Source organism: Tamandua tetradactyla, chromosome 2 (genome assembly GCF_023851605.1).
Source record: "Tamandua tetradactyla isolate mTamTet1 chromosome 2, mTamTet1.pri, whole genome shotgun sequence".
Lineage (NCBI taxonomy): Eukaryota > Metazoa > Chordata > Mammalia > Pilosa > Myrmecophagidae > Tamandua > Tamandua tetradactyla.
Window position 1 is genome coordinate 53167986 of NC_135328.1, and position 24836 is coordinate 53192821.

At 43.7% G+C, this 24836-nt stretch overlaps 1 protein-coding gene across 1 annotated transcript in view; it reads left to right on the forward strand.

The window, feature by feature from the left end:
• The first annotated feature begins 19160 nt into the window (after positions 1–19160).
• The window catches only part of HMCN2 (hemicentin 2), a 149043-nt gene continuing 143367 nt past the window's right edge, over positions 19161–24836 (forward strand). Inside the window, exon 1 of the mRNA XM_077128152.1 lies at positions 19161–19410. Within this exon, the coding sequence (XP_076984267.1) occupies positions 19161–19410 (250 nt within the window). The remainder of the gene's footprint in view (positions 19411–24836) is intronic.

The following is a 24836-nucleotide window of genomic DNA, read 5'->3' on the forward strand; positions in this document are numbered from 1 at the left end:
TAGCAGCTCCTGTCATTATTCCCATTTTTAGATGAGGAAATCGAGTCCCAGAGAGGTTACCTGGGGTCACACAGCTAATAAATGGTGGAGCTGGGAGTTGAGGTCAGGTCTACTGAACACAAAGGCTTATTCCTTATGCTCCTTTGATCCATAACCTCTGACTTGGTGTCCTCTCTCTTGGGCCACCTGAACTTCCCAGAGTGGACTTTTCCACCAAGGCACTGGGTTAAGCCCACATATAAGGAAATGCCACTTTATTGGTACAAAGACAAACCAGACTCTTGAGTCCCTGGAACCACTAGCATTCCCAATGGTAAAAGGGCAACGGGGCATCTTTGGCTGGCTTCTGGCCTCTCCATGCCCTGGTCTTTCAAGGAAGCAAAGGGAGGCAACACATCTACACCTTTCATCACCTATGAGAACTTGACCTGCATCTTCACTGTCCTGGCCAGTCTTGGGGCAGGAGGGTAGGGGGGTGGGGGGTGGGGGGAGGCAGGGGAAGGGACTTCTCCCCCAAGAAGGGAATCAGATCAAATAGCAGATGGCTTGGGAAGGCCTGGAATTCCAGGAGGAACATGGGGCCTGGGAAAGCCAGCTCTCATCAGCTTTCTTTGATGATTTCAAGACGTCTCAAAGCCACCCCACCTGCTGGACCATCTGGCTATAAATAAATGACTGCTGGGGAAGAGGATTTCTCCCAAAGCTTACCATCTCACCAGCATAGCTGGTAGTTAAAGTCCTTTCTAATCCTGGCCCCACCCCACCAACTGTGGGATCTGATCTGAGCCTCAGTTTCTTCATCTGTAAAGTGGGGACAACAGAAATACATTTTCCACAGGATTGTTGGTGAGGACTTGTAAAAGGACCATAAATGGAAGCAGTTAATAATATTATTATTATTATCCAAGTATCCCCTCCCAAAAGACGCTTCCCTTCATTTGGCCTGGTTTTAGACCAGCAATTTAACTTTCAGCTTTCATTTCTCATTGCTTCAGCCACTGGTGAGAATGTACTTCAGATCCTGGTCTGAGTCCAAAATTCTGGAGGGCAAAGTTCCTTGAGCCAGGAGCCCATCCTGAACTAATAATCAATAACTGAGGGAGGCTCCCTCCGTACTAATAGGGCTTCTGCCCTGCCACTTACCAGGCACTTCTTCAAGTGCCTGGGAGCTGCCTCTGGGGCATCTCAAATCCCTAAATCCTCAAGGTTTGTAAAGGACACTTTGTGCAAACTAACCCCTGCCTCGCTGCTCAGGCGTGGTCCAGAGTGTTTGTGGTCTGTCCTCACAGCAAAGCTGCTAGACATGCCCAGGGAGGGAATTGGAAGTGACCCTGCCCTTGCTGCTTCCCTATTCTTCCCGCACCCTCCAGCCCTGCCTCCTTTGTTTCCACCGTGTTTGCAGCTACACAGAGGCTCACAGCAAGCTGAGGAGGGAAGCTGGGCCCCCAGCGCCCATGGTGAATTTGCATCAAAGACACCCCAGCAGTTTTCAGCCTCGGTTACCAGAATCAATACTTGGAAATTCCCCCTGATCAATATCCTGCACAGAGTGAATGGAGCTTTTCTCAGTGCCAAAGGAAAATTGAGAGGTTAGAAAGAGGCAGGGGACCAAGGAGGATGATAAAAAAAGTTTCCCGCAAAGTGAAATGAAATGGCCTGTAATGTGTCTCTCTCTTTCCTTTCAGAGGGAGGCAGCTTCTCCAGGGTGCACCAACCTGAGGCCACACGGCCATTTATGGGCAGCCGCTGTGAGAAGCCCTGTCCCTGTCCCCGCTGTCATTGCATGCAGCCAGTCACAGACTAGAACTTGGCCTCAGAGTCAATCGGACCAGCTTCAAGAATACACAGGCAGAATATATGGGTGTATTAGTTACGGTTCTCTAGAGAAACAGAGTCAACAGGGAACACTCACAAATATAAAATTTATAAAAGTGTCTCATGTGACGGCAGAAATGCAGAGTCCAAAATCCGCAGGGCAGGCTGTGAAGCCGATGATTCCGATGGAGGGTCTGGACGAACTCCACAGGAGAGGCTCACTAGCTGATGCAGGAAGGGCCTGTCTCTTCTGAATCCTCCTTAAAAGGCTTCCAATGATCAGATTAAGCATCACTCATTGCAGAAGACACTCCCCTTTGGCTGATTACAGATGGAATCAACTGTGGATGCAGCCAACATGATCATGATTTAATTCTATGATATGTCCTCATTGCAACAGACAGGCCAGCACTTGCCCAACCAGACAAACAGGTACCACAACTTGGCCAAGTTGACACGTGAACCTGACCATGACAATGGGTCTAGACATTCTGAGGACAAATAACGATTTACAATACGTATTCAAAAGTTATAAATGTGTGTGTTCTTAAACTTGGAAAACGACTTTTAGAAAACTTTCCTTTGAACAGAGCTAAGGATATGTACAAAACTTCAGCTATGAAGTGTCCATTGAGGATTATTAAAAATAATAACAATAATTACAATTGCCTTGTTTGGGTTTAGGAAAATAATTTGAAATGTGGAAATATGGCGAAAAGGGGGCTGGGCTTCCTTTTAATGTCACACTAGGGCATTTTCTAAGAAGCCCAGCTGAAGGTGGACAGAGTGTCTCAGGAGTTGTAAATTGGTTTGACTTTCTAATTGTCCTTAATTAGGGATCAGATTTACAACTCCGTGAAGTTGGAAATTAATCAGAAAACTGGTAAGTGCCAAGATTTTCTTTCCTGCCCATTAGAAAAGATAACCCCAAAGATAACCATAGAATTGTACCTAATTTAGCAACTTTTTTGTTGGCATTCCTTTATTCCTTCTTTCACTGGGTACAACCCTAGTGTCTCATTTCTTCTTTGTCTTTGTCATTGTGCTGACTCCCTCCTCCAAGAGCTAAATAACCTTGGCCATGTGCTACTATTTATATATATGAGAATTATATTTTTAACATTTTGAAATTATGCTTTCATAATTATGTTTCTGAATAGGAAAACAACCTAAATGTCTGATTATAGAGAATTGGCTAAGAAGATTATGGTACATCTATGGTAAATGGACTGCAATGTAGCCATTAAAAATCAGGTTTAGGGGTGCACGTGTGATTCAGTGGTAGAATGCTCAGCAGCCCTGTGGGAGACCCAGGTTCGATTCCTGGCCCATGAATCCTCCCCCTACCAAAAACAAAAAATCGGGTTTAGAAGATAAGTTAATGACATATTGTATAGCCCAAAAGCAGATTCCAAAACTCGAAGCACAAGATTTCAGTCTTGTTAAAAACAAGGCAAGGACAGAGGTTTGAAGGTAACCAAGCTAACTGATTAGCCCTGGTAGATTGGTTTAAGGAAGTTTTCTATTTTCATGTGTCTCTGGTTGTTCTAATTTTTCTGTAACGCACATGACTTATTTTTATAATAAAATATTTTTATTTAAAAACTTTCATATACATCAGATTCTTTTCAGAACTATGAATGGATAGTTCTTACCATTCTGAACCAATTCTTTTGGGTATTTTTTTAACAGTTTTATTTAGATAGAATTCATATACAATACAGTTCAGCCATTTCAAGTGTACAATCAGTGGCTTTTATTATATTTGCAGAATTGCACATCCATCACCACAATCGATTTTAGAACATTTTCATTACCCCCAAAGGAAACTCCACAGCCCTTAGTTAGCTGTCATCCTCCAACCCCAACTTCTATTTTTAAAATATGTTTCCAATTCAAATACAGTAAAACTGACTGTTTTTTGGTAGAGTTCTATAAATTAGAACACAGGTAAATCTGTGTAACCCTTATCACAATCAAGATAAAGAATACTTCCATCATCTCAAACCACCCTATGCTTCACTATTCCTTTGCAGTCACACTCTCCCCTCACTCCTAAGCCCTGGCAAATACTGATCTATTCTCCATCATTATAGCTTTGTCTTTTCAAGAATGCCACATTAATGAAGTATATGAAAAGTAAGTAAACTTTTGACACTGGCTTCTTTCACTCAGCCTGGAAAGGCTTTTAAGATTCCTCCAAGCTGTGGCCTGTATTGATTGTGTGTTCCTTTTAGAGGCTGAATGGCATGGATGTACAAGGTTTATTATTCCATTAACCTGTTGAAGGACATTTGGTGTATTTCTGGTTTGGGGTGCTTATGAATAGAGCTGCTGTCATTCAAGGGTGGGCTTTTGCATGAACATAAGTTTCATTTCTCTAGGTGTGAGATTGCTGGGTCATATACATGTGTAGGTCTAACTTTGTAAGAAACTGCAGAAATTTCTTCAAGAGTGGCTGTACCATTTTGCATTTCCACCAGTAATGGATGTTCCATTTCCCTTGTATCCTCACCAGCACTTAGTATTGTCAGTATTTTTCATCTTAGCCATTCTACTAAATGTAATAGTGGTATCTCATCCTGGCTATAATTTGCATTTCTGTGATGTCTAATGATACCAAACATATTCAACATTTGCTTTCCATATGTTCTCTTTGGATTGTTTGTTTCCTTACTCTTGAGTTTTAAGAGTTTTTAAAAAATATATATTTTGCATGCAAATCCGTTGTCAGATAAGGGTTTGAAATACTTTCTCCCAGTCTGTATCTTGCCTTTTCATTCTCTTAACAGTATCTATTGCATTTTTAATTTGATAAGGTCCAATTGATCAGTTTTTTCTTTTATGGATTGTGCTTTTGGTGGCAAGAGTAAGAACTCTGCCTATTCCCAGGTCACTAATACTGTATTGTATGTTTTGCTCTAAAAGTTTCATATTTTAAGTTTCATATTTAGATCTATAATCCATTTTGAATTGATTTTTGTATAAGTTGTTGAGATTTAGGTCAAAGTTTATTTTTGTTGTTGCCATTTTTTGCATATAGATGTCCAATTGTTCCAAAACCATTTGTTGAAAACTCTCTTTTCTCCTTTGAATTGCCTTTGCGCCTTTGTCAAAACTCAAGTGTGTGGGCTTATTTCTGGATTCTCTCTTCTGTTCCATTGATCTATGTGTCTATCTTTCATCAATACAGTGCTGTATGGATTACTGTTGCTGTAGAGTAAATCTTAAAATTGGAGAGTATGATTCCTCTAACTTTATTCTTCTTTTCAAAAATTGTTTTGGCTATTCTAGTTCCTTTTCCTTTCAATATATATTTTGGAATTAGTTTGCCTATACCATTGAAAAAATAGTCCACTGAGACTTTTTTGAAAAGCAGAATTACATTAAATCTACAGACCAATTTGGGGAATATTGACATTCTACCATGTTGAGTCTTACAATCCTTAAATGCAGTATATCTTTCCATATCTTTAGATATTCTTTGCTTGCTTTCAATACCATTTTGTAGTTTTCAACATATAGATCCTGCATATGTTTTATTAGATTTATACTGGAGTATCTCATTTGGGGGCTCTACTGTAAATAGTATTTTAAAACACATTTTGGTTTTTAATTGTTCATTACTAGTATATAGAAATATGATGGAGATTTGTGTGTTGACATTGTATCCAGCTGCTTTGCTAAACTCATGTATTAGTTAGTTTGAGTAGTTTTTAGGTAGATTTATTGGGATTTTCTATTTATACAATCATGCCCTCTACAGAGAGGAACACTATCATTTCTTCCTTTCAAATTTGCATGGCTTTTTTTTTTAATTAGCTTACTGCCCTGGCTAGGACTTCTAATATGATGTTGAATACAAGTGGTGAGAGCGGGCCTCCTTGTCTTGTCCCCAAGCTAAGGGGGAAAGTGCCCAGTCTCTCACCATTAAGTATAGAATTAACTTTAGGGTTTTTTTTTTTTAGACGCCATTTATCAAGTAGACAAATTCTCTTACATTCCTAGTTTGCAGAGAGTTTTTTCATGAATGGACATGGAATATTGTCAAATGCTTTTTCTGCATCTGTTGAAATAATCATTTTGTTTTTTCTTCTTTAGGCTGTTCATATGATGTTACATTGATTTTTTTTTTTTAATATTGAACCAGTCTTGCATTCTTGGGATAAACCTTACTTAGTCTTGGTGTATTATTCTTTTTATATATTCCCGGATTTGATTGGCTAACATTTTGTTAAGGAATTTTGCATTCATGTTCATGAATTCATGTTCATGAGAAATGTGAGTTCATAGTTTTCTCTTATTGTATTTGACTAGTTTTGGTATCAGGGTAATGCTGTTTTATTTTCTCCAAGATACTGAGTAGAATTGTTGTGGTTTTTTTTCTTTAAGTGTTTGGTAGAATTTGCCAGTAATCCACTTGGGTAGAGAATTTTCCTTTTTGGAAGGCTTTAAACCTCATATTCAATTTCTTTTATAGTTATTGATCCAGTCAGGTCAGTTATCCGTTTCATCTTGGGTGAGTTTTGGTAGTTAGTGGTTTTTGAGAAATTGGTCCATTTCATCTAAATTGTTCAATTCATGTGCATACAGTTCCTTGTACTATTCCCTTGTTATCCTTTTAATGTCTGTTGAGACTGTAGCAAATGGTAATTTTTCTTTTTGTCAGTTTTATTGGAGATTTATCCATTTTATTGATATTTTCAAAGAACCAGATTTTGGTTCCACTGATTCTATTACTTTTCTGATTTCAATTTTTAAAACTTCAGCTCTCATCTTTATTACTTCCTTCCTTATTGTTCTACTAGCTGCCGGAATGCAACACACCAGAGACGGATTGGCTTTTAATCAGAGGGGATTTATTTCGTTAGTTCTTTAGAGGAAAGGCAGCTAACTTTCAACTGAGGTTCTTTCTTACATGGAAGGTACAGGATAATCTCTGCTGGCCTTCTCTCCAGGCCTCTGGGTTCCAACATCTTTCCCCAGGGTGATTCCTTTTTGCATCTCCAAAGGCCTGGGCTGAGCTGCGAGTGCTGAGATGAGGTATGCTGAGCTGCTTGGGCTGTGCTATGTTGAGTCTCTCATTGAAGCACCAGTCAATTAAGTCAAACATCATTCATTTCAACAGGCACGCCTCCCAGCCAACTGCAGATGTAATCAACAACAGATGAGGTAGGTTCACATACCATTGGCTCATGTCCACAGCAATAGAATTAGGCGCCTTCACCTAGCCAAGTTGACACTTGAATCTAACTACCACACTTATGCTTTGCATTTATTTCATGCATCTTTTTCTAGTTTCTTAAAGTGCAAGCTTAGATTATTGATTGCAGACCTTTCTTCTTGAAGTATTTGCATTTAATGTTATAAACTTTAATTTGTACTCTAAACATTGCTTTGGCTGCATCTCAAATATTTTGATATGTTGTATTTTCATGTTCCTAACTGATTTCTAGTTTAATTCCGTTATGGTCAGAGACCATACTCTCTATATTTTAATTTTTTAAAAACTTTTCTAAAGATTGTTATGACCCAGGATATAGTCTATTTGGTGAAAAGAATACACTTGAAAAGAAGGTGTATTCTAGTATTGTTGGATGGAAAGTTCTATAAATGTCAATTAAGTACAGGTGGTTGATGGCATTGTTCAGTTATTCTGTATCTGTTGCAAATTGAATTATGTCTGCCACAAAGACATGTTCAAGTAACCCCCAGACCTGTGGAAGTGAGCCCATTTGTAAATAGGAGGCCAAACTGAAGCAGGGTGGGCTTTAATCCAACATGACTAGAGTCCTTATAAGCACAAGAAATTTCAACACAGTAGGAGAGGGACAGAGAGAGAGATGACCATGTGGCAGAGGCAGAGTCTGAGTTAAGGACCGACAGTGAGCCACTGCCAGAACACTGCAGACTTCAGAGAAAGCATGATCTGGCTGACTCTTGATTTGGCACTTCCAGTTTCCAAAACCATGAGACAAATTCCTGTGCGTTAAGGCAACTAGTTTGTGATTTCTTTGTTATAGCAGCCCTGGCAAACTAAGACAGTATCCTTGCTGATTTTCTGTCTACTAGTTCTGTCAATCACTGAGAGGAGCTGAGCACCACACACAAGGATTGCCTGAGTAGGGGGCAGATACCATGCGGGAAGGACAGGATGTCTTGGCATAATGGGTAGGTTCTCGTACCAGCTTGGCCGAGTGATGACACCCAGTTGTCCGGTCATCACGAAATAAGCTGCAAGGATATTTCATGGCTGGTTGATAAACCAGAAGGTGTATTAAATCATCAGTTGATTGCATCTGTGACTGATGACATCTGAGATGAGATGTAATGCGATCAAGTATCTCCCACAAACAAGATAATCCAATCAGTTGAAGGCTTTAAGGGAGAAGAGAAACTCTTTCACTGCTTCTTCAGCCAGCGAGCCTCTCCTGTGTAGTTCATCCAGACCCTTCCTCGGAGGCACCAGCTCTACAGCCTGCCCTATGGATTTTGGGCTCTTCCATTCCCACAGTTGCATGAAGCATCTTTATAAATCTCATATTTACAGATGTCTCCTGTTGGTTCTGTTTCTCTAGAGAACCCTGACTAACACACTTGGTCACCAGAGAGGCTGCAAGTTAGAGTACAGTGCTGGGTCCTTCACGACATCATTGCTGGTCTGTGACAACACAGCCTTGGGAGGCAGGAAGATACGAGTTTGAATTTTACCAGTTACCCTGTTTTGTACGAGAGAGTTAACAGTGAACTGTTGACTTTCAGACATAACCTAGGTAAGTCCAGACATATGTATGTGTAGAATTTATCACTATGCTTTCCTATAACTTTTTGACGAGGGAAAGCTGATTGCTGTCTGAATATCCTTTGCCTTTCAACTGGTCCAACCCCCTAATGAGCATTTTGCTGTGTTCCCTAGACCTTTGTGGGCAGGTGAACGTAATGGTGGAGAAGCTGAGACAAGTCTAAAGAGACTAAATCAATTTGCATTTAAATAAATGCTCATGGCTATTAGAAGGAGAAAATCATAGATATGTAAGGCAGCAGAGGGCTGGAGGAAAGAGAGAGTCAGAGAAGATAAATTTAAAGCAACAGCTGTAGACATGAGAGGCATTTGGGGGAAGACTTATTGAAAGGGGACTCTTGAGAAGTTGAGCGGAGTGTTGTGAAGTGTGGTTCTTCCTTTGCCAATACTCCAAGAGTCTGTCTTCAGTCAGAACCATCTCTGCTCTTGATGCTTTTGAGTCATACTTGTGCTTCTTTTGGCTATAACACCTCACCTCACTGGACCTGAATGTCAAACAGAGGCCAAGCTATCATATTCAATGCATTGACTGGGGGCCCCTGCAGAAGCTTGGAGATGGGGGGTGGGGAGGTTTTCTCTCATTCCAGTCTCAGAAGGCACAGAATTGTGTTTTCCACACCAGGAGGGGAGACTTGGCCAGAATACTGCGAGTGGAATTCAGGGAATTCTTTAATTGTATTGAAGAACCATATTTGAAATGGATCGCTTCCTTCAAGTACAGGCTGTCAACTCCCTCAGTAAGCATGGTTTTCTGGTTGCATAAAAAAAATATTTCCTCTTTTTTCAAGTTCATAGAGCTTGGATGAACCACTTGGGGTGGGACCCTGTGGGAAGCTATTTGGAAAAGAAGGTGTAAAAACCCAACCCAGTCAGGTGCACGGGTAGTTCAGTGGTAGAATGTTCGCTTTCCATGCGGGAGATCCGGGTTCGAGTCCCAGGCCATGCACAAAACCAAACCAAACCAAAAAAACCAACCCAATTGCTCAAGCCACCCTAGCCTGCCCACTTCCAAATCCCCTCCTCCCAACTTCCCTGAACTGTAAATGGGAAGGAGCTATTAGGACCATCGATAATACTAGCTGGCTATACTGAACAATTATTGAGTGCTTGCTGGATATAGTGGAAGTGCCTAGACCAGGACCTCATACAAAGAAGATTCTTGGTGACTATTTGCTGGCTGACTGATATTGGCCTGTTCTGTCAATGGTGTTTCAGTGGTCAGGTATTTCTCCCTTGTTCACAAGTCAGTCGCTCTTCCAAGAAAGAGACAGGCCCATAAGGCCATCTTCTGTATAAAACAACATTTCTCCACCTTCCTTGTTTAGGACTTTTGTTATAAGTGGACAAACCCGGTGTGAACTAGCCTAGGCAAGAGAAGGGAATTTATCAGTTTACATCCTCAGACCATAGAAAGTAGTGGTGGGGGCAGAGGCTCTAAGGATATCAGTTTCTCCTTCTCTCTCTGTTTCTTGTCTCTGCTGGCTTCGTTCTGTCCTATGCAGGTGCTCTCTTCTCTAGGCATAAAGAACATGGTTCTGGCATTCTCTGATTCAGATCCTTTGAGTCCCCAAACTCGAGGCAAGAGAGATTCTTACCCACAGAAACATCCCAGGGAAGGATGTGACTAGCAGAACCTGGCTCACATGCCAGGTCTAGACCCTCTGTAGCCTGAGGGGTGGGATAATGTGATTGGTTCAGCCTAGGTTACAGGACCAATCCTTGGTGGGAGGAGTGGGTTTTAGAATCCTTCACCAAAAAGGATTTGAAGGCATGATCTTCATCACAGGGAACATAAACTAACTTTGGTGGATATAAGCAGCATGAATTTTATCAGTCCTATGGGGTAATCACATGAAAGCGAGAGAATCACACTCGGTGCTACCCAGGCAGAAACAAGCCCCAAAGCCACCGCAGTCCTGGTCTGACAGCTGGAGGCTGGGGCTGCACGACTGTTCCTGCCACACCAAGAACTTGATCTTGCTTCCACTGCCACCAAGGAGAATTTGCCATTGAGTCAGCTTCTTTGCATCTCTGGCTCAGGACCCAAAGACCAGCGTGAGTGTATCTGATGGGCAGAGCCCATGACACACCTGGGCTCTAGCTGCACAGGCTAGAAAAGCCAGTGATGGCAGCATCGACACCTATAGTGGGAGACAAATTCTGCTTCACTCTCATAGGAAGGGAAATTCCCAAACCTGCCTGGCCAAAACTCATGACGGATGTAAACTACCGGCTCCACATTGTATATCTGTGCAACAGCCATTAACCTTGTCCCTGAGATGTAAGCCTGTTTCTACTAAATGTCAAGTGAAAGATAATTAGACATCCTTTTGTAACAGATTCCACCCTATAAATCTTGGCAAGCAGCTCCTTTTCATGCTAAGTGTCTGGGCTGGGGAATATTTTTCTCCTTCAAATTTTCCAAATGGGGTTTCTTGGGAAGCAGCTCCAGGCACCATTAATTTAAATGTCTTTAATCTGATTCCTTTTGCTATTTTCTGCTTCAATCAAAGGTCAGCCGACATGGCTCAATTGTTAAGGATGGATCTGTTTCCTTGATTGGCAACATCTCAATGGCACTGTGAATCCCATGGTGATTTTCTGGAGGTAAACTGAATTGGTGGGTAGTTAAAGAACAACGGGGGGAGAGGTCCGGGGCGTGAGAGAGCTCATGCCCTGGCCCAGAATCCATCACCTCTGACGGCAGTGGCCAGGCCTTATTTAGAGAAAGAGGGAGGTCCCAGCTGACCTCCTCAGGTCCTTGGTCGGGCGAGATCGCCTCGTTCTGGTTTTCCACACACCCTCCCAGGCATCTACGCCCTGCTATTCTTGACCTGGCACCTTTAAGTGCCTTGGAATGATTTTTCTTGGCTGACAAGCTTTCCTTCCATTGCTTTGGAGACAGGCTTTCAGAATCTTCTGGATGTCAAGAGACCATCTGCTGAACAGTCCAAGATAGTGTTGGGAAAGGGCTATGGGCGTCTTGTCTGAGCAAAGCTCAGTATCACAGGGACTCCTGGAGTGAAGCCATCTTTGCTGTTTACCACAAAGAAAGTGGTCCAGTGGTGGATATTTAGGCCAGGTAGGAGGAGAGTCCATTGCTATGACAGGAGGGGTCCTGATTTGGAGGGAGGTGGGGCCTTGAGGAATGGCCAGCTTTAATGGCCCTGTCCCCATGGCAGAGACTGTCCAATTTTGAACACATCTTCAAATGCTTGTGGGGAAATTATTCAAATAATGAGATAGTAAATTAATGGAAATTATTAAAGGCACTAGGATACTGTTTATTATATATTTTTGAAAAAACAAAAAGCTTTATTATTGGAGTCGTTTTCGGTATGCTGAAAAATGTCATGCCAAGTACAGAGAATCCCCATATACTGCTGCACATGCAGAGTTTCTCCTCTTATTAACATCTTGCACTAGTGTGGTACATGTTATAGCTTATGAACCAGTATTGATACACTGTTAGTAACTAAAGTCTATAGTTTCAGTTAGGGTTCACTCTTTGTGTTGCAGAGCTCTATGGGATTTGACAAATACATACTGTGATGTATCCACCATTATGGTATCAAACAAATGCCCTGTGCCCCACCTATCCATCCCTCCCTCCTCCTGAATGCCTGGGCATCACTGATCTTTTTAGTGTTGCTCTCTCTTTGCCTTTACCAGAACGTCATATAGTCAGATCATGCACTATTCTCACCAGCAATGAATGAGAGCTCCTGTGGCTCCACATCTCACCACCATTCTAACAGGTATGCAATGCCATATTCTTATTTTAATTTGCAGTTCCCTAATGATATATGATGTCGAGCATCTTTTCATATGTTTATTCACCATCTGTATATCTTCTGTGGTGAGGTGTCTGTTCAGCTCTTCTGGCCCTTTAAAAAATTGGGTTGTTTGTTTTCTCATTATTGAGCTTATTTTGGATTGAAGTCCTTTGTCAGATATGGATTTTGCAACTATCTTCTCCAGGCCTGTGGCTTGTCTTTTCATTCTCTTACCAATGGCCTTCTTAGAGTGCAAAAGTTTTTAATTTTAATGAAGTCCAACTTGTGAGTTTTTTGTTTCACGAATTGTGCTTTTGAGGTTGTACTCGAGAAGTCATTGCCAAACCCAAGGTCACCTAGATGGTCTCCTATGTAATCTAGAAATTTTATAGTTCTGCATTTTACATTTAAGTCTGTGATCGATTTTGAGTTGGTTTTTGTGAAAGGATGCTTATTATATTTTAATTGTATTGATTAACCTTGTGAGTTTATGAATAAACAATGAATGAAAGGGTTTAGACTTTTCTTGTTCTACCCATCTGTTCATACAACATTTACTTATTGAATTCCTATCATGTGCCAGCTGCTGTGTAGGACTTAAGGGTATGTCTGAGCAAGAGTCAAATGTGGTCTCTATTCTTTGGGTCCCATTGCGCAGTGGCCAATCATAGCTCCTTCCTTGGGGTGCTTGCAGCACCCCTAAGGAGAAGCAACGGCCCTTGGGGTTTGGCTCCAAAGTCACTGCATAAGGAGGAATTTAGGTATAGAAAAAATTGTTTGACAATCGCTTAAACTACACATTAAAGTCAGTATACACGGTTTTGTATTTACAGCTCAGGTAGGAATATTTATGTAAAATTGTACAACACATAGGTAAAACAAAAGGTCAGGCATGTCTCAGCGAGAATGTTTCAACTGCAAGTAACAGAGCATGAAAGTGAATTAGCTTAACTATGAAGGAAACTGCAATATCACACATAGCAAGAAAACCATACATATGTCAGCTCCAAGGTTCTCTTCTCTTTGCACTCTGTCTTCTGGCCAACTGTCCTCATGCTTTCAAGATAACTGCCACAATTCCAGGGGTCCTTCATAGATGTGACAGCATTGAGCAGAAGAAGAAGGGCTCTTCCTTCCTTGTGTCTTTTTTTTCTAGAACCTACATATTTAACTTTTACACTCATTCAATAAATCATCTTGAATCAATTTTTATATGTGGTGTGAGGTAGGGATCAAAGTGTGTTGTTTTTCCATCCAGATAACCAGTTACAACACCATTAATTGAAACAGATTTTTCTTTCCTCATTGAGTTAAACTGACATCATCAAAAATTGATTGATCATATTAATGGGTCCGTTTCTAGGTTCAACTTCATTCTATTGATCTGTTTGTCTATACTTTTACCGACACCACACTGTCTTGATTACTGTAGTTGTAGAATAGGACTTGAAATCAGGTAGTGTACGTCCTCTCACCTTGTTGTTTGTGTATCTTTTGGAGTAGTTTTTCCCTGAGCCTTCCAGCACATGTCCCTTCATGTTCCACTTGTCAAAACTGCACCAGTGCCCATTCCCAGTCCAATCACTGCAAGGGGAATGGAGAGGTTACAAGTAATGGTGTTGTAACTGGTTATCTGGATGGAAAAACAACACACTTTGATCCCTATCTCACACAGGGGTGACCTAACTATCAGTGTTTCCCTTGGAGAGGAGAATGAGTTGCCTTTCCTTAAGTCATAAGAAGAGGAGTAGACATCGGAACCAGGAAGCCAGGGGAAAAGCCAGGGTTTCCTTGAAGAAGGGCATGGGGAGACTTTAGAGTAGGAAGCATCAGTGTCTGCCAGAAATATGAACAGTTAAATAGAATTTTTAATTATGAGAGAAAGAAAGAGACAGAACCAAAGAATAAAAAGGACATACAGTAAACCTCAACTCCTTTTGGATATCCTTCCCAGATGCTGATGGCAATACTAAAGGTGACACAATGGCCATAAATGACAACAAGCCTGAACAGTGATCAATGACCCCGCCAATGAGGCATGTCCCTTCTCCCTCGATGACAGCATCCGGGACTCAGCAGCATGTATGCTCCATCCAGGGAATGATGGGCCAGGCCCTGGGCAGGGGTGGGGGTGGGGGGAGTGACTCCTGGAGCATTTAGCCCTGGTTTAGCTCATTTAATTGTTTGTTCTTGAAAACATAGAGACGGGCAACAGTTCCTGCATCTCTTGAGCAGCACAAATATTTCCTGGGATAGTTTCAAACCATTCCTTATGGTACATATGATTCAGAGGCCTGGTTCCATAGATGGATTGGATTCAGCAATAAATCATTCAAGTATCTGGCAACTCGGAACGCTTGACAAATTTATGTAGATTCTGACTTCCTGGCTCCTCCCGCTTGTCCTCAGTAGCTCCATCAACTTGGGTTGTTTGTCATTTCCTCTGACTCCCTGTTAGTCCTGCTCTCCATCTCCACCCCCACCCCCTTAATTCTTTAATTCCTTCCTAGAGGACAGAATAAAAGCTTCAAACCTGCTTTTACTTCTTTCTCAGGCCCTGGGTCCACTGAGGGGGTGGGGTGGGGACAGAATCGCCAGCCTTATTTATAAGGTTGTTGTTCTTTCGCCTTTCTGTTTTCTCCCTGGCAGTTTGGTTACATAGGGATAGGATTGATGCTATAGCCCTTCTAGGGTGCTGTCTGAAACTCTGAGCTCTGCCCAAGGAATTTAGAGAGGACTGTGCATGTCCAAGGAAGGCTCTAAGTCTGTGTGAGCTCTAGAAGAAGCTCTGCTTGCTGAGGTTCCTGTGCACATCATTTTCTCACATTTCTCAGGCAGTTTGGGGTGGTGGTGCAGGCCATAAGCTTCGGAAGGAGGCAGATGAGCAGGCCAAGTCCACCTGCACACAAGACTTCACCTCTTTGAGCCTCAGCTTCCTCATCCGCCTATGAAGAGTGAATATTGATATTAGGGTTGTTGTGGGGCTCTAATGAGAAGGCATTTAGCACAGTGACTGGCACTCAAAAATGCTATCCACCATATGTATCTTTACTCTTTCAGGGGAACAGAACAGATTTCCTCGGGAAGAGGGCTGGGGTGGACAGGATGAATGGTTAATGTTAGAATCTCAGAGGACCTAATATGGCTGAGACGAGGACAAATTTAGGGAGCAGGACACAGGGAAGCATAAAAAAGGGCTGTTGGTAGGGAGAAGCCATTTCTACTAGACCAGACAAAGTATTCAGAGCCTTGGGTCCTGACCCAGCCCCTCAGCTGGTCTTGAATTTCCAGCAGAGACCCAGTGGATGGGGATGGATGTCTGAGCCAAAGTAGAAGGCAGTGGAGCGAGCGATAACAGTGATGCTTCCTTTAAGCGGGTGGGTGCTTTCCATTGCAAGCATGTAGTATGTTAGGAAACAACTCCACTGAGGTGGTTCCTTCTGGAAATAGGGGTAAAAAGTGGATCATCTTGAGTTTAAAAATGAGGGGATCGAAGGCAGCCTAGAGGAGTTGAGGTGGTGGGCTGGAAACTGGATGGATGAGGTTGGGCCTTCCACACTCATGTTCAGCACGTCAGGCCTTGCTCACTTGGCATGACCATGGTTACATTTCTGGAGCATCTCGAGCACCTGGATAGCCCATGCTTGGTGCAGTCCTCACTGCTTCACTGAACAGGCAGTAAGATTAGGGCCAGACATCACTCACTGATGGAGCCATATCACGTGGGATGACATGTGCCTGCCCAAGAGTCCCTTCCCTGGCAACCTTGGGAGAGGCTTTGCCAACATGAGCTCAGGACCAGAGGTTCTTTCACATTCTTCCTGAATCTCCAAGAGGCTGCTGTTGGTGGTTCTAGAGGGTGGGGCTGCAAGAAATATTGGAAGTCATCTTGTTAGCCAACCCCCTGCATCTCAAATTATTTTACAAATGGGAAAACTAAGGCCCAGAAGTGGCAGGGGGCAGGTGCTGCTCAAGGTCAGAAGGTTATTTCTCAACCCAAACCCACGATCCCAGTTGTCCCTTATGACAAAGGAGAAAGTGTCTTGCTTTCTTTGGGGCCAACTCTGTGCTTACCTCCACAGGGAGTAGGTTTATAGTTTCTTGAAGTCTATAAGATATATCCCTTGAACTTCTGCCACTGTGATTTGTCTGAAATGCAATTTGGATCTGGCTGTTCCCCTTCTTGATACTTTTCAAACCAAGACCTTTTGTGATATTTAAGGTCTTTCATGATCTGGCCTCTCCTCTGTCATCATCCATCAATTACACAGGGCTACTGGTGGGTCTCTCATGACTCCCTGTCTTTGCACATGCTGTTCCTACTTCTTGAATACTCTTCCCCTTTTGTCCTTTAAGCTGCTTGGGCTCTCTGTGTGGCTTCTTCTGACACTTTAAGCCCAGCCACTCCTTCCTCTGTGTTCCCAGACCTCCTCTATTTGTACTTATCTCATTGATGTAGAATTATCCGTTTACATGTGTGTTCTCCCCAGAGTGGGAGACATGTCTCACACATCTTTAAATCTCCCTTCCACTGTAAGTGCCTAGTAGAGAGCCTGAAACACAGCTCTGGCTCAGCATATGTTTGTGGGATAAATGATCAAAGGACCTGTTTGTCCCCAAAGATCCTCTACCATCTGCTGAAATGTCACCACTTGTGAGCCTGCCTGGTTCCTGGCCCATGGTTGCCTTTGCCTCCCCACACCTGGGGGCCTCTCTTCTCTCTCTAACAGCTTGCCAGGCCCCGTCCAGACTCTGGAGCCAATCACAGCCTTAGCCCAGGGAGATTTAAAAAGCCAGCATTCAGAAATGCGGGTGATTCAACTTCCCATGTGCCAAGGCTGCAAGCTCTACTCCTGCCCTGGGTTTGAGGACCCTGTTCTGCCATGTTCCAAGAGACAGACAGGTTCATGAGAGACCATTTCCTGCGACCACCAAGGGTGGTCTCCTCAATGAAGGGTCTTGCCCTGGTCTAGTGTTGAACCCCTGAGGACGAGCCTCCCACCACAGCCTCTCTGCCAGACCTCTCTGAAGCCTGCTTCCCCATTCAGGCCACAAACCTTCACTGGACCCCTACTATGTGCCAGGTACTGGATCTCTGCTGCTAGAGAGCTCACTTTCAGGGAATGGGGAGACCCACAGAGAGTGGCATTGATAACTCAATGTGGTCAGAGGTAGGGCACAGGGTCTGAGAAGGGGTTGTGGGGTCTCAGCACATGGATGCCAAAGCAGCCTCACAGGAGGGAGCTGAGCTGAGCTGAGCTTGAAGGGAGAAGGAGGAAGTATGGTGTAGGAATGAGGGCTTGCTCCTGGCTGAGTGCTCTGGAAGGGAAGGAGCTGGAGAAAAACCCCTTTACTTATAGACCCAAAGCCCTCAGCCATGTCCACAGGGCTGCCTATCCCTGTCCTGGGAGCAGTCTTTTTGGAGGAGGAATGGAGGGGTATGGGGTGGGGCAGACCTCTCTTCTCTCAAAACTAGGCATACCCACAAAAGCTGCCATTTGCTTATTTATTTTACTAACGTTTAGTGAGTCTCCACCATGTGCCAAAGTCTGGGCTTGGAACTGAAGGTCAATTTACTGAGGAACAAGACATAGCTCTGCCCTCATGGGGTCATGAGTTTGCAGGGAGAGAAATGTAAAGACAAGCATGAGAACACAGCCTGCGATGAGCAATGATGGGTGCCTGCTCCTGCCAGGACAGTGGGAAGGAGCATCACCAGGGAGCAGATGACTAAACCCAGTCCAGGCAGCACTAATGGCACCTCACACTTGTGCCAGAACCTTCACATGCAATCCATGGGCCCAGTGAAGTAGGTGGGCAGAGGGGTCTCACAGGTAACCTAGAGTCACCAGATGACCGGTGACAATGTCTTTTAACATTTAAGGAAACAGCAGAGCCGGGTGCTTTGGAGACTGCTCAGATATGGATTCTAATACTGTCTCCAGCACTTGAGAAGCTGAGGGTGGACAAATGACTTCACCTCTTTGACTCTCAGTTTGTTCATTGGAAAACTGGGTTTAATATTAGTACCACCCTCCGAGAATCCTAGGGAGAGTTCAAGGAAATAACAGCTATAAACTTAGGGTGGTTTACCGTATTAACAGAATAATAACAATAATTTTGGGGAAGCACAGAACGCTGGTAAAGCCTTGTAGACTTCACATGCGTGGGTATGTGTGTGCGCACGTGTGCGCGCGTGTGTGTACATTTGGTGGCCTAGAAGGCTGAGGGGAGCACAAAACCAGGGTCCTATATTGGCCATTCCCCACTCCCTGCCCCAGTAGGGGCTGGGAGCCGTCCCTTCGTCCCCCTCCTTCTCCCACCCCCGCAGCGGCCCGAGCCTGGGGCGATCTGTCTGCGGGAGGCGCAGGTGTCCGTTCCATTCCGTGTGTCCCCATCGCTCGCTATCTTGGCTGCGGCCCCAGCTCCAGTCGGCTGTCCGCCCCGCGTCCTCCCCTAACCTCGGTTCTGGACTGGCGAGCCGGGAAAGTTTGAGTCACGAAGGGTGGGTGGGTGCGGGGGAGGGGAGGAGGCGGGCCCGTGACCCTGAACGGGGTGGGCTCTAGGACCCGCCTCCGGCTCCCAGCAGGGGGACCCCGCCGCTAGCCCCAGTTCCGCGCGCACCGGCCGGCGTCCGCTCGGAGCGAGGCGCAGCGCTGCAGACGCGCGTCGGACTGCAGCCGGGTGGCGCGAAGCGGCCGCGTGGCGCTCCCTGACTGCGTGCCCGCACCCGCCGCAGCCGCAGCCGGTCCGGCGTTCCCGGCACGATGTCCGCGGCGCCGCTCCTGCGGGTGCTGGTGGCCGTCTCCGCGACAGCGGTGGTGGCCGGGGCGCCCGGGACCGCGCTGCCTCCTACCACGGGGGACGCCACCCTGGCCTTCGTCTTCGACGTCACGGGCTCTATGTTGGACGACCTGACGCAGGTGATCGACGGCGCCTCGCGCATTCTGGAGCGCAGCCTGAGTCGCCGCAGCCAGGCCATCGCCAACTACGCGCTGGTGCCCTTCCATGACCCAGGTAGCAACCCCCTCGACCTCTGCCCGGCGGTCGGTCGGTCGGTCAAGGCGCGCACGCTCACCTGCCGGCTCGCCCATCCGTGCGCCCCGGACGCACCTGGAGATCCGCGGCCCGCTCGGCCGCTGAGTGGGTGTGCCTCCTCTCTCACCTCTGCGCCGCCGGGGTCTCTGGCGCTGGGAGCAGCCCTTGCGGCAGTTCCTTTCCGCCCCCGGGGAATCTGCTCTCCCCATTTTCCCGCGCCTTCCGGTTTCGCGCTGTCGGGTTAGTGGTTGGGAACCCAGCGCTCTGCGTTCAAATCCCGCGCAGCCCCCTCTTGGTTTCAGCAGGTCCTTAGCTCCACTTTTGCGGCTTATGAGGAGGGTGAGAACTCTATATGCAACTTGCTGAGACGTTGTAATGAGGTATTTGCGTCAAGGGTCTGGCAGGCAATGAACGTTTGCAGGTTTTGTGTTTTTACTCTTGTCATTTCTTAAAATTCTCTTCCAAAACGGACCTCGGAGGTCGGAAACACCCTCAACGGCAGGACTTGCGGCAAAATGAGGTCCACCGTCTAATCCACCGAAGGAGCCGAGTCATCCTTATCGGGTCTTGCCCAAGCCCCTGTTATCGCTGAGAAAGCCACGGCGCCCCTTAACGCACCGCGGTGTGTCCTGCCTCTGCTCAACCTGTTCGCGTTGCTGGGTCTTTCGTCTTAACTGTTTCTCCTCAGCAGGCAGCACCTCTGCAACCCCCTGGAGCCCCCTTGCCTTTCAGCTTGGGGTGAGGACACTACGGGCAATTTCATGGAGAACTGCTGCAGCCTGTGCTCGAGGCTCTCAACCTTCTAAACTAGAAGGACCGCTTTTACTTTTTCCAACACTTTCTCATGAAAAATCTTCAAATTTACAGAAAAGTTGGGGGAAAAGGACATCGAATTTCTGTATGCCTGCCACCTAGGTTTTATGATAAATAGTTTGCTTTATTTGCTTTGTTGCATCCATTTATCCACCCGTCCATCCAGAAGGATGACTTTATAAAGTCCAAAAATTGTGCAGATCCTTTGCAAAATTGTACTGTTATGTACTCTTGCGCTGAGAAAATACACAATGACTGTTATATGTTAGTATGCTCTTTTAGAAGAAATTACATTTGTTAGTCACAACACCATTACACATGTTCAAAAAATAGGCAACAGTGGGAGATATAATTGCATGCAGATTTTAGGCTGTTTGTTGTCTAGGCACTTCAAGGCTACTTGTTTCCAGAAGGTCTGGGCTCCCCAGGGCTCTCTCAGCTGCCTGAAGACCAGAAGCCGGGGATCTGGTCAGGGTTTCTAGGAACATCTAAAGGACAGCCTCGACCTCAGGGTCCGTGGGCCACAAGGCTGAGGGGTTTGTGAGGAGGTGGAGTGTGTGGGTGTCACAGGGCTTCCGCTAGAATACAGAGCGTTCTCTCTCCTCCCAACTTTCTCACCCCGTTTCTAGATTGTTCTTAGGCTTCCAAAGGCATCACATTCAGGGAGCTTGTAAATCATATATGGTACATACCCTTATCTTACAGTTGGGGAAACTGAGGCTCAGGACACAGATCAGATTTCTCCAAGGCCACTTGCCAGGGTAACTTATTTTCTGACTTGTAATCTACATTTGTCTTTAAAATGCTCAGCTGCAGTTGCAGAGTAGATAGCAGCCTTTCGGAGCCAGATGCAGTGTCTGAGGCCCAGACCGGGGCTTCTGAGGGCTCTCCCTGCTACCCCACCGCTGGCTAGCAGCTTCATAAAGTCCTTCCATCCCCCCAAATTCTCCTCTTCTCTCTGGGCACGGGTTCCAACCGTGTACCTGGGTCATGCTAGGTTCTTATATTTGCTTGGGTAGTTGCTGAAGGTTGGTCTGGGTGGCTGACATACGGGGACAGGTGAATGTAGGAGGCAGGGTATAGGAGGAAAGAAATGGGAAAAGTGGGGAGGAGAGAGCCTGGGCCAGGCCATGACTGCCTGGCAGAGGATTTGGAGGATTTAGATTTCCTTCTATGGGCCATGAGCAGCCGCTGAAGCTTTCTGAGCAGGAATTGAAGCTGTGGTTTAGGTTTAGTTGTGCCTTTTGACTCAGCATATGAATTCCTTTAGTGGAAGAGGGGCTTGATAAATTGGGGTTTTAGCTGACTGTTCAGGCTCTCCAGGGCTGCACACCCAGAGGGCATTCTTAAAGAAGCCCGGAGTTGGATTGGAACCAGCCCTGGCCTGGGGCGGGTAGGGCAAGTATCAGTGCTTCTGAGCTCCATACACTTGGGGATCCGTTTATAACTGTGCTTCAAAAATGTTTTTTAACAAACCAACGTTTTTAATGATAAAATTGATGTGTTCCTATAGTCTAAAAGTTATGATTTGGCTAATCATTTTATTTTGGCTGAATATTCAGTTTGTATTCAGTTTTTCTCTATTAAAATGTTGCAAAAAACATTGTCCCGTGTAAATCTTTGCATTCTTGAATTTTTTTTTTCTCCATAGAATTAAGTTCCTTGTAGTGGGATTTCTAGGTCATTTTGAAGGCGTAGAGCAGGTGAATGATTCTTCATATTTGTTTTCCAGAATGTTTCAGGAGTTTAAACTCCCTTAAGAAACATTTGAGGGGCCAGTTTCAGTGCAGCTGCCCCCCCAACTGGGAATTAGGATAAAAACCTTTTTTTTCTAATTTGAAAAGTGGGAAAGTACATCTTACTGTTTTAATTGCTTGTGAGGCTCAAGAGGTTTTCAAATGTTCATTAGATTTTTGGTGTTTGTATTTCTTCTTTTGTACATTGTCAGTTTCTTTGTTAATTTTTCATTGGGCTTTTAGTGGTTTTATCAGTTGGTGTGAGAACTTTATATTGAGAATATTAATTGTTTTTTGGTATGTGTTAGTATTTTTCCTGGTTGCTTGCTTTTTGGTATTGTTTGTGATTTCTGATGGTCCAAAGTTTTGAATGTTTATGTAGAGAAACCTATTGTTTTTTATTTTGTGATTTCTTCACTTACATACTTAGAAAGGTTTTTTTTTTAATCATAAAATCAGTTAGTTGTTTTGGCTTTAAAACATTTTAAGGTTTCTCACTTTCTATCTCTTAGCATTTAATCTGTCTCAATTAAATATTAGTTTAAACTTGGAATTTAAAAATTGGTGCATGTTGGGCGGTGCGATGGTGGCTCAGTAGCAGAATTCCCGCCTGCCATGCTGGAGATTCCTGGTTGCCCATTCAAAAGAAAAAAATTGATGCGTGTTGTAAAAAAGAGTCTAGTGCAGTTCTTTAAGAACGGGATAGTTAATTGTCCAGGTCTATTTTATTAAATAATCCTTTCTTTTTCACTTGTTTGGATCCCATCTTTCTCCCAAATTACATTATGTATTAGAGATTGATCCAGCCTTTCCCTTCCACCCCTTTGTATGACCATTCCTGTACCAGAAACATATTATATAAATTATTCGGTTTAATAATAAGTACTAGTAGGAAAAATCCTTACTCAGATTCTTTTTTTACTTTTTGATTAAAAAAACAATTATAGAACAGTTTTAGATTTACAGAATTATTGAGAAAATAGTACAGAAAGTTCACATATACCCCACCCCAGTTTCCTCTATTATTAGTATTCTGACCTCCCAGACAGGATATTATACTTAGAAGACTTGTATCCTTAGGCACCAGTTGGCTGTGACAGTTTCTCAGAATTTCCTTATATTTGATGACCTTGACAGCTTTGAGGACTACTGGTCAGATACTTTGCAGAATGTCCCTTAGTTTGGATTTGTTTGATGTTTTCCTCCTGTGTTTTTGGGAGGAAGACCACAGAAGTAAGGTGCCGTTCCCATTGCCTCATATCAAGAGTGCGTACTTGCCATTAGCCTTACTGTGATATTGACCTTAATCACGTGATGCAGTAGTGTTTGTCAGGTTTCTCTACTGTAAAGTTACTCTTATTTTCTCCCCTTTCCATACTGTACTCTTGAAGGAAAGCCCTATGCTCAGCCCGCACTTAAGGAGTAGGGAGTTATACCCCACCTCCTTGAGAGCAGAGCATCTACATAAATTGTTTGGAATTCTTCTGCATGGGAGATTTGCTTTGTCTGCCCCATTTATTTATTCATTTAATCATTTATTTATATCAGTATGATTTATTTTATCCTTTGGGGTATAATCCAAATGTTACTTTATTTATTTTGCTGTTTTATTTCTTCCAGCTCTGGCCATTGGGAGTTCTTTCAGTTGGCTCCTGTGTCCCTTTTGATGTGTCCCCATTGTTGTAGGTTTTGTTTTGTTTCAGCACTTCCTTACTTTCTGACACTACAAGGTACCCCAGACTCATCATGTAAATTTTCTGCCCCAGTCCTAGAATCAGACGTGTCTCCAAGGAGCCCTGGTTCCTTTTATTGGAAAATGGTATTAGAAACCAAGATCTGGGTGCTGGGTGTGCTCGGTGTCATTGCTTGTAGCCCCTCTTGGCTAACAGAATAAGGGGATATATGTTGTATGTATAATCTGTGTATATACCTCTATCTGTAAGTACTGCCTTATGTAACCACCTGTATCTATATTAAGCTAAACCTGAGATCACACTGATGTCTCCAGCTCTAGTCTGTTAGAATATGGATCATTCTAACCTCCTCTGCTTGGTTATCTAGACCTTCAAACCCGGCTACCATCATCCTGCATTTTCTTAATTGTTCAGCTCCACAGATTGATCTATCATATCTATCTAATTATCTGTCTGTCTATCTATCTATCTGATCTATCGTGATTTTAGAATTGTTAATCTGTACTCTTGATAGAGAGAACTTTATCAACTAGAGGACAGCTCTTTTGCTTATAGTTTTACAGACTCCACTCATTTCCAAAGTTACGCAGGTCAGCACTTTATTCATATCATTTGTTTTATTTCAGTTTTTATTTTTCAAAATATTCTTAATCATTTATTCTTTGAAATGAAATCTATATGACCTTGGTCAACTTCAAAATTTTTTTTCCTGCTGTAATTTTGCTTGGAAATTGTAATAAATCTTGATTTGGGGAAGAATCGTTATCTTAAATAACCCAATTGTTCCTATCCAGGAACATGCTTCTCCCTCTTATTGTGCTCATGGATTTATTTCCTTTAGTAAAGATTTATAGTTTTCTTCCTATAAGTTCCATCAATTCTTTTAAAGATCATTTCTAAATACTTTTTGTGTTATTTTTTTCTCTGCTATTTTGACCAGGATTTTTCCATTACTTTTTTGTGTGTGTGCAAATTAATACTCCTGGTATGTTGGAAAGCAATTTATTTTTGTGTATTTTTTAATTTCCAACTTGTTTACTGAAGTGTTTTTTTTCCCACCTGAACTAGTTCTAGTTTTTTTTTTTTTTTTTTGGTAGACACTTTTGATTTTTCTAGATTGATAACCATGACCTCCTCAAATTATAATGTTTTCCTAGCAGTT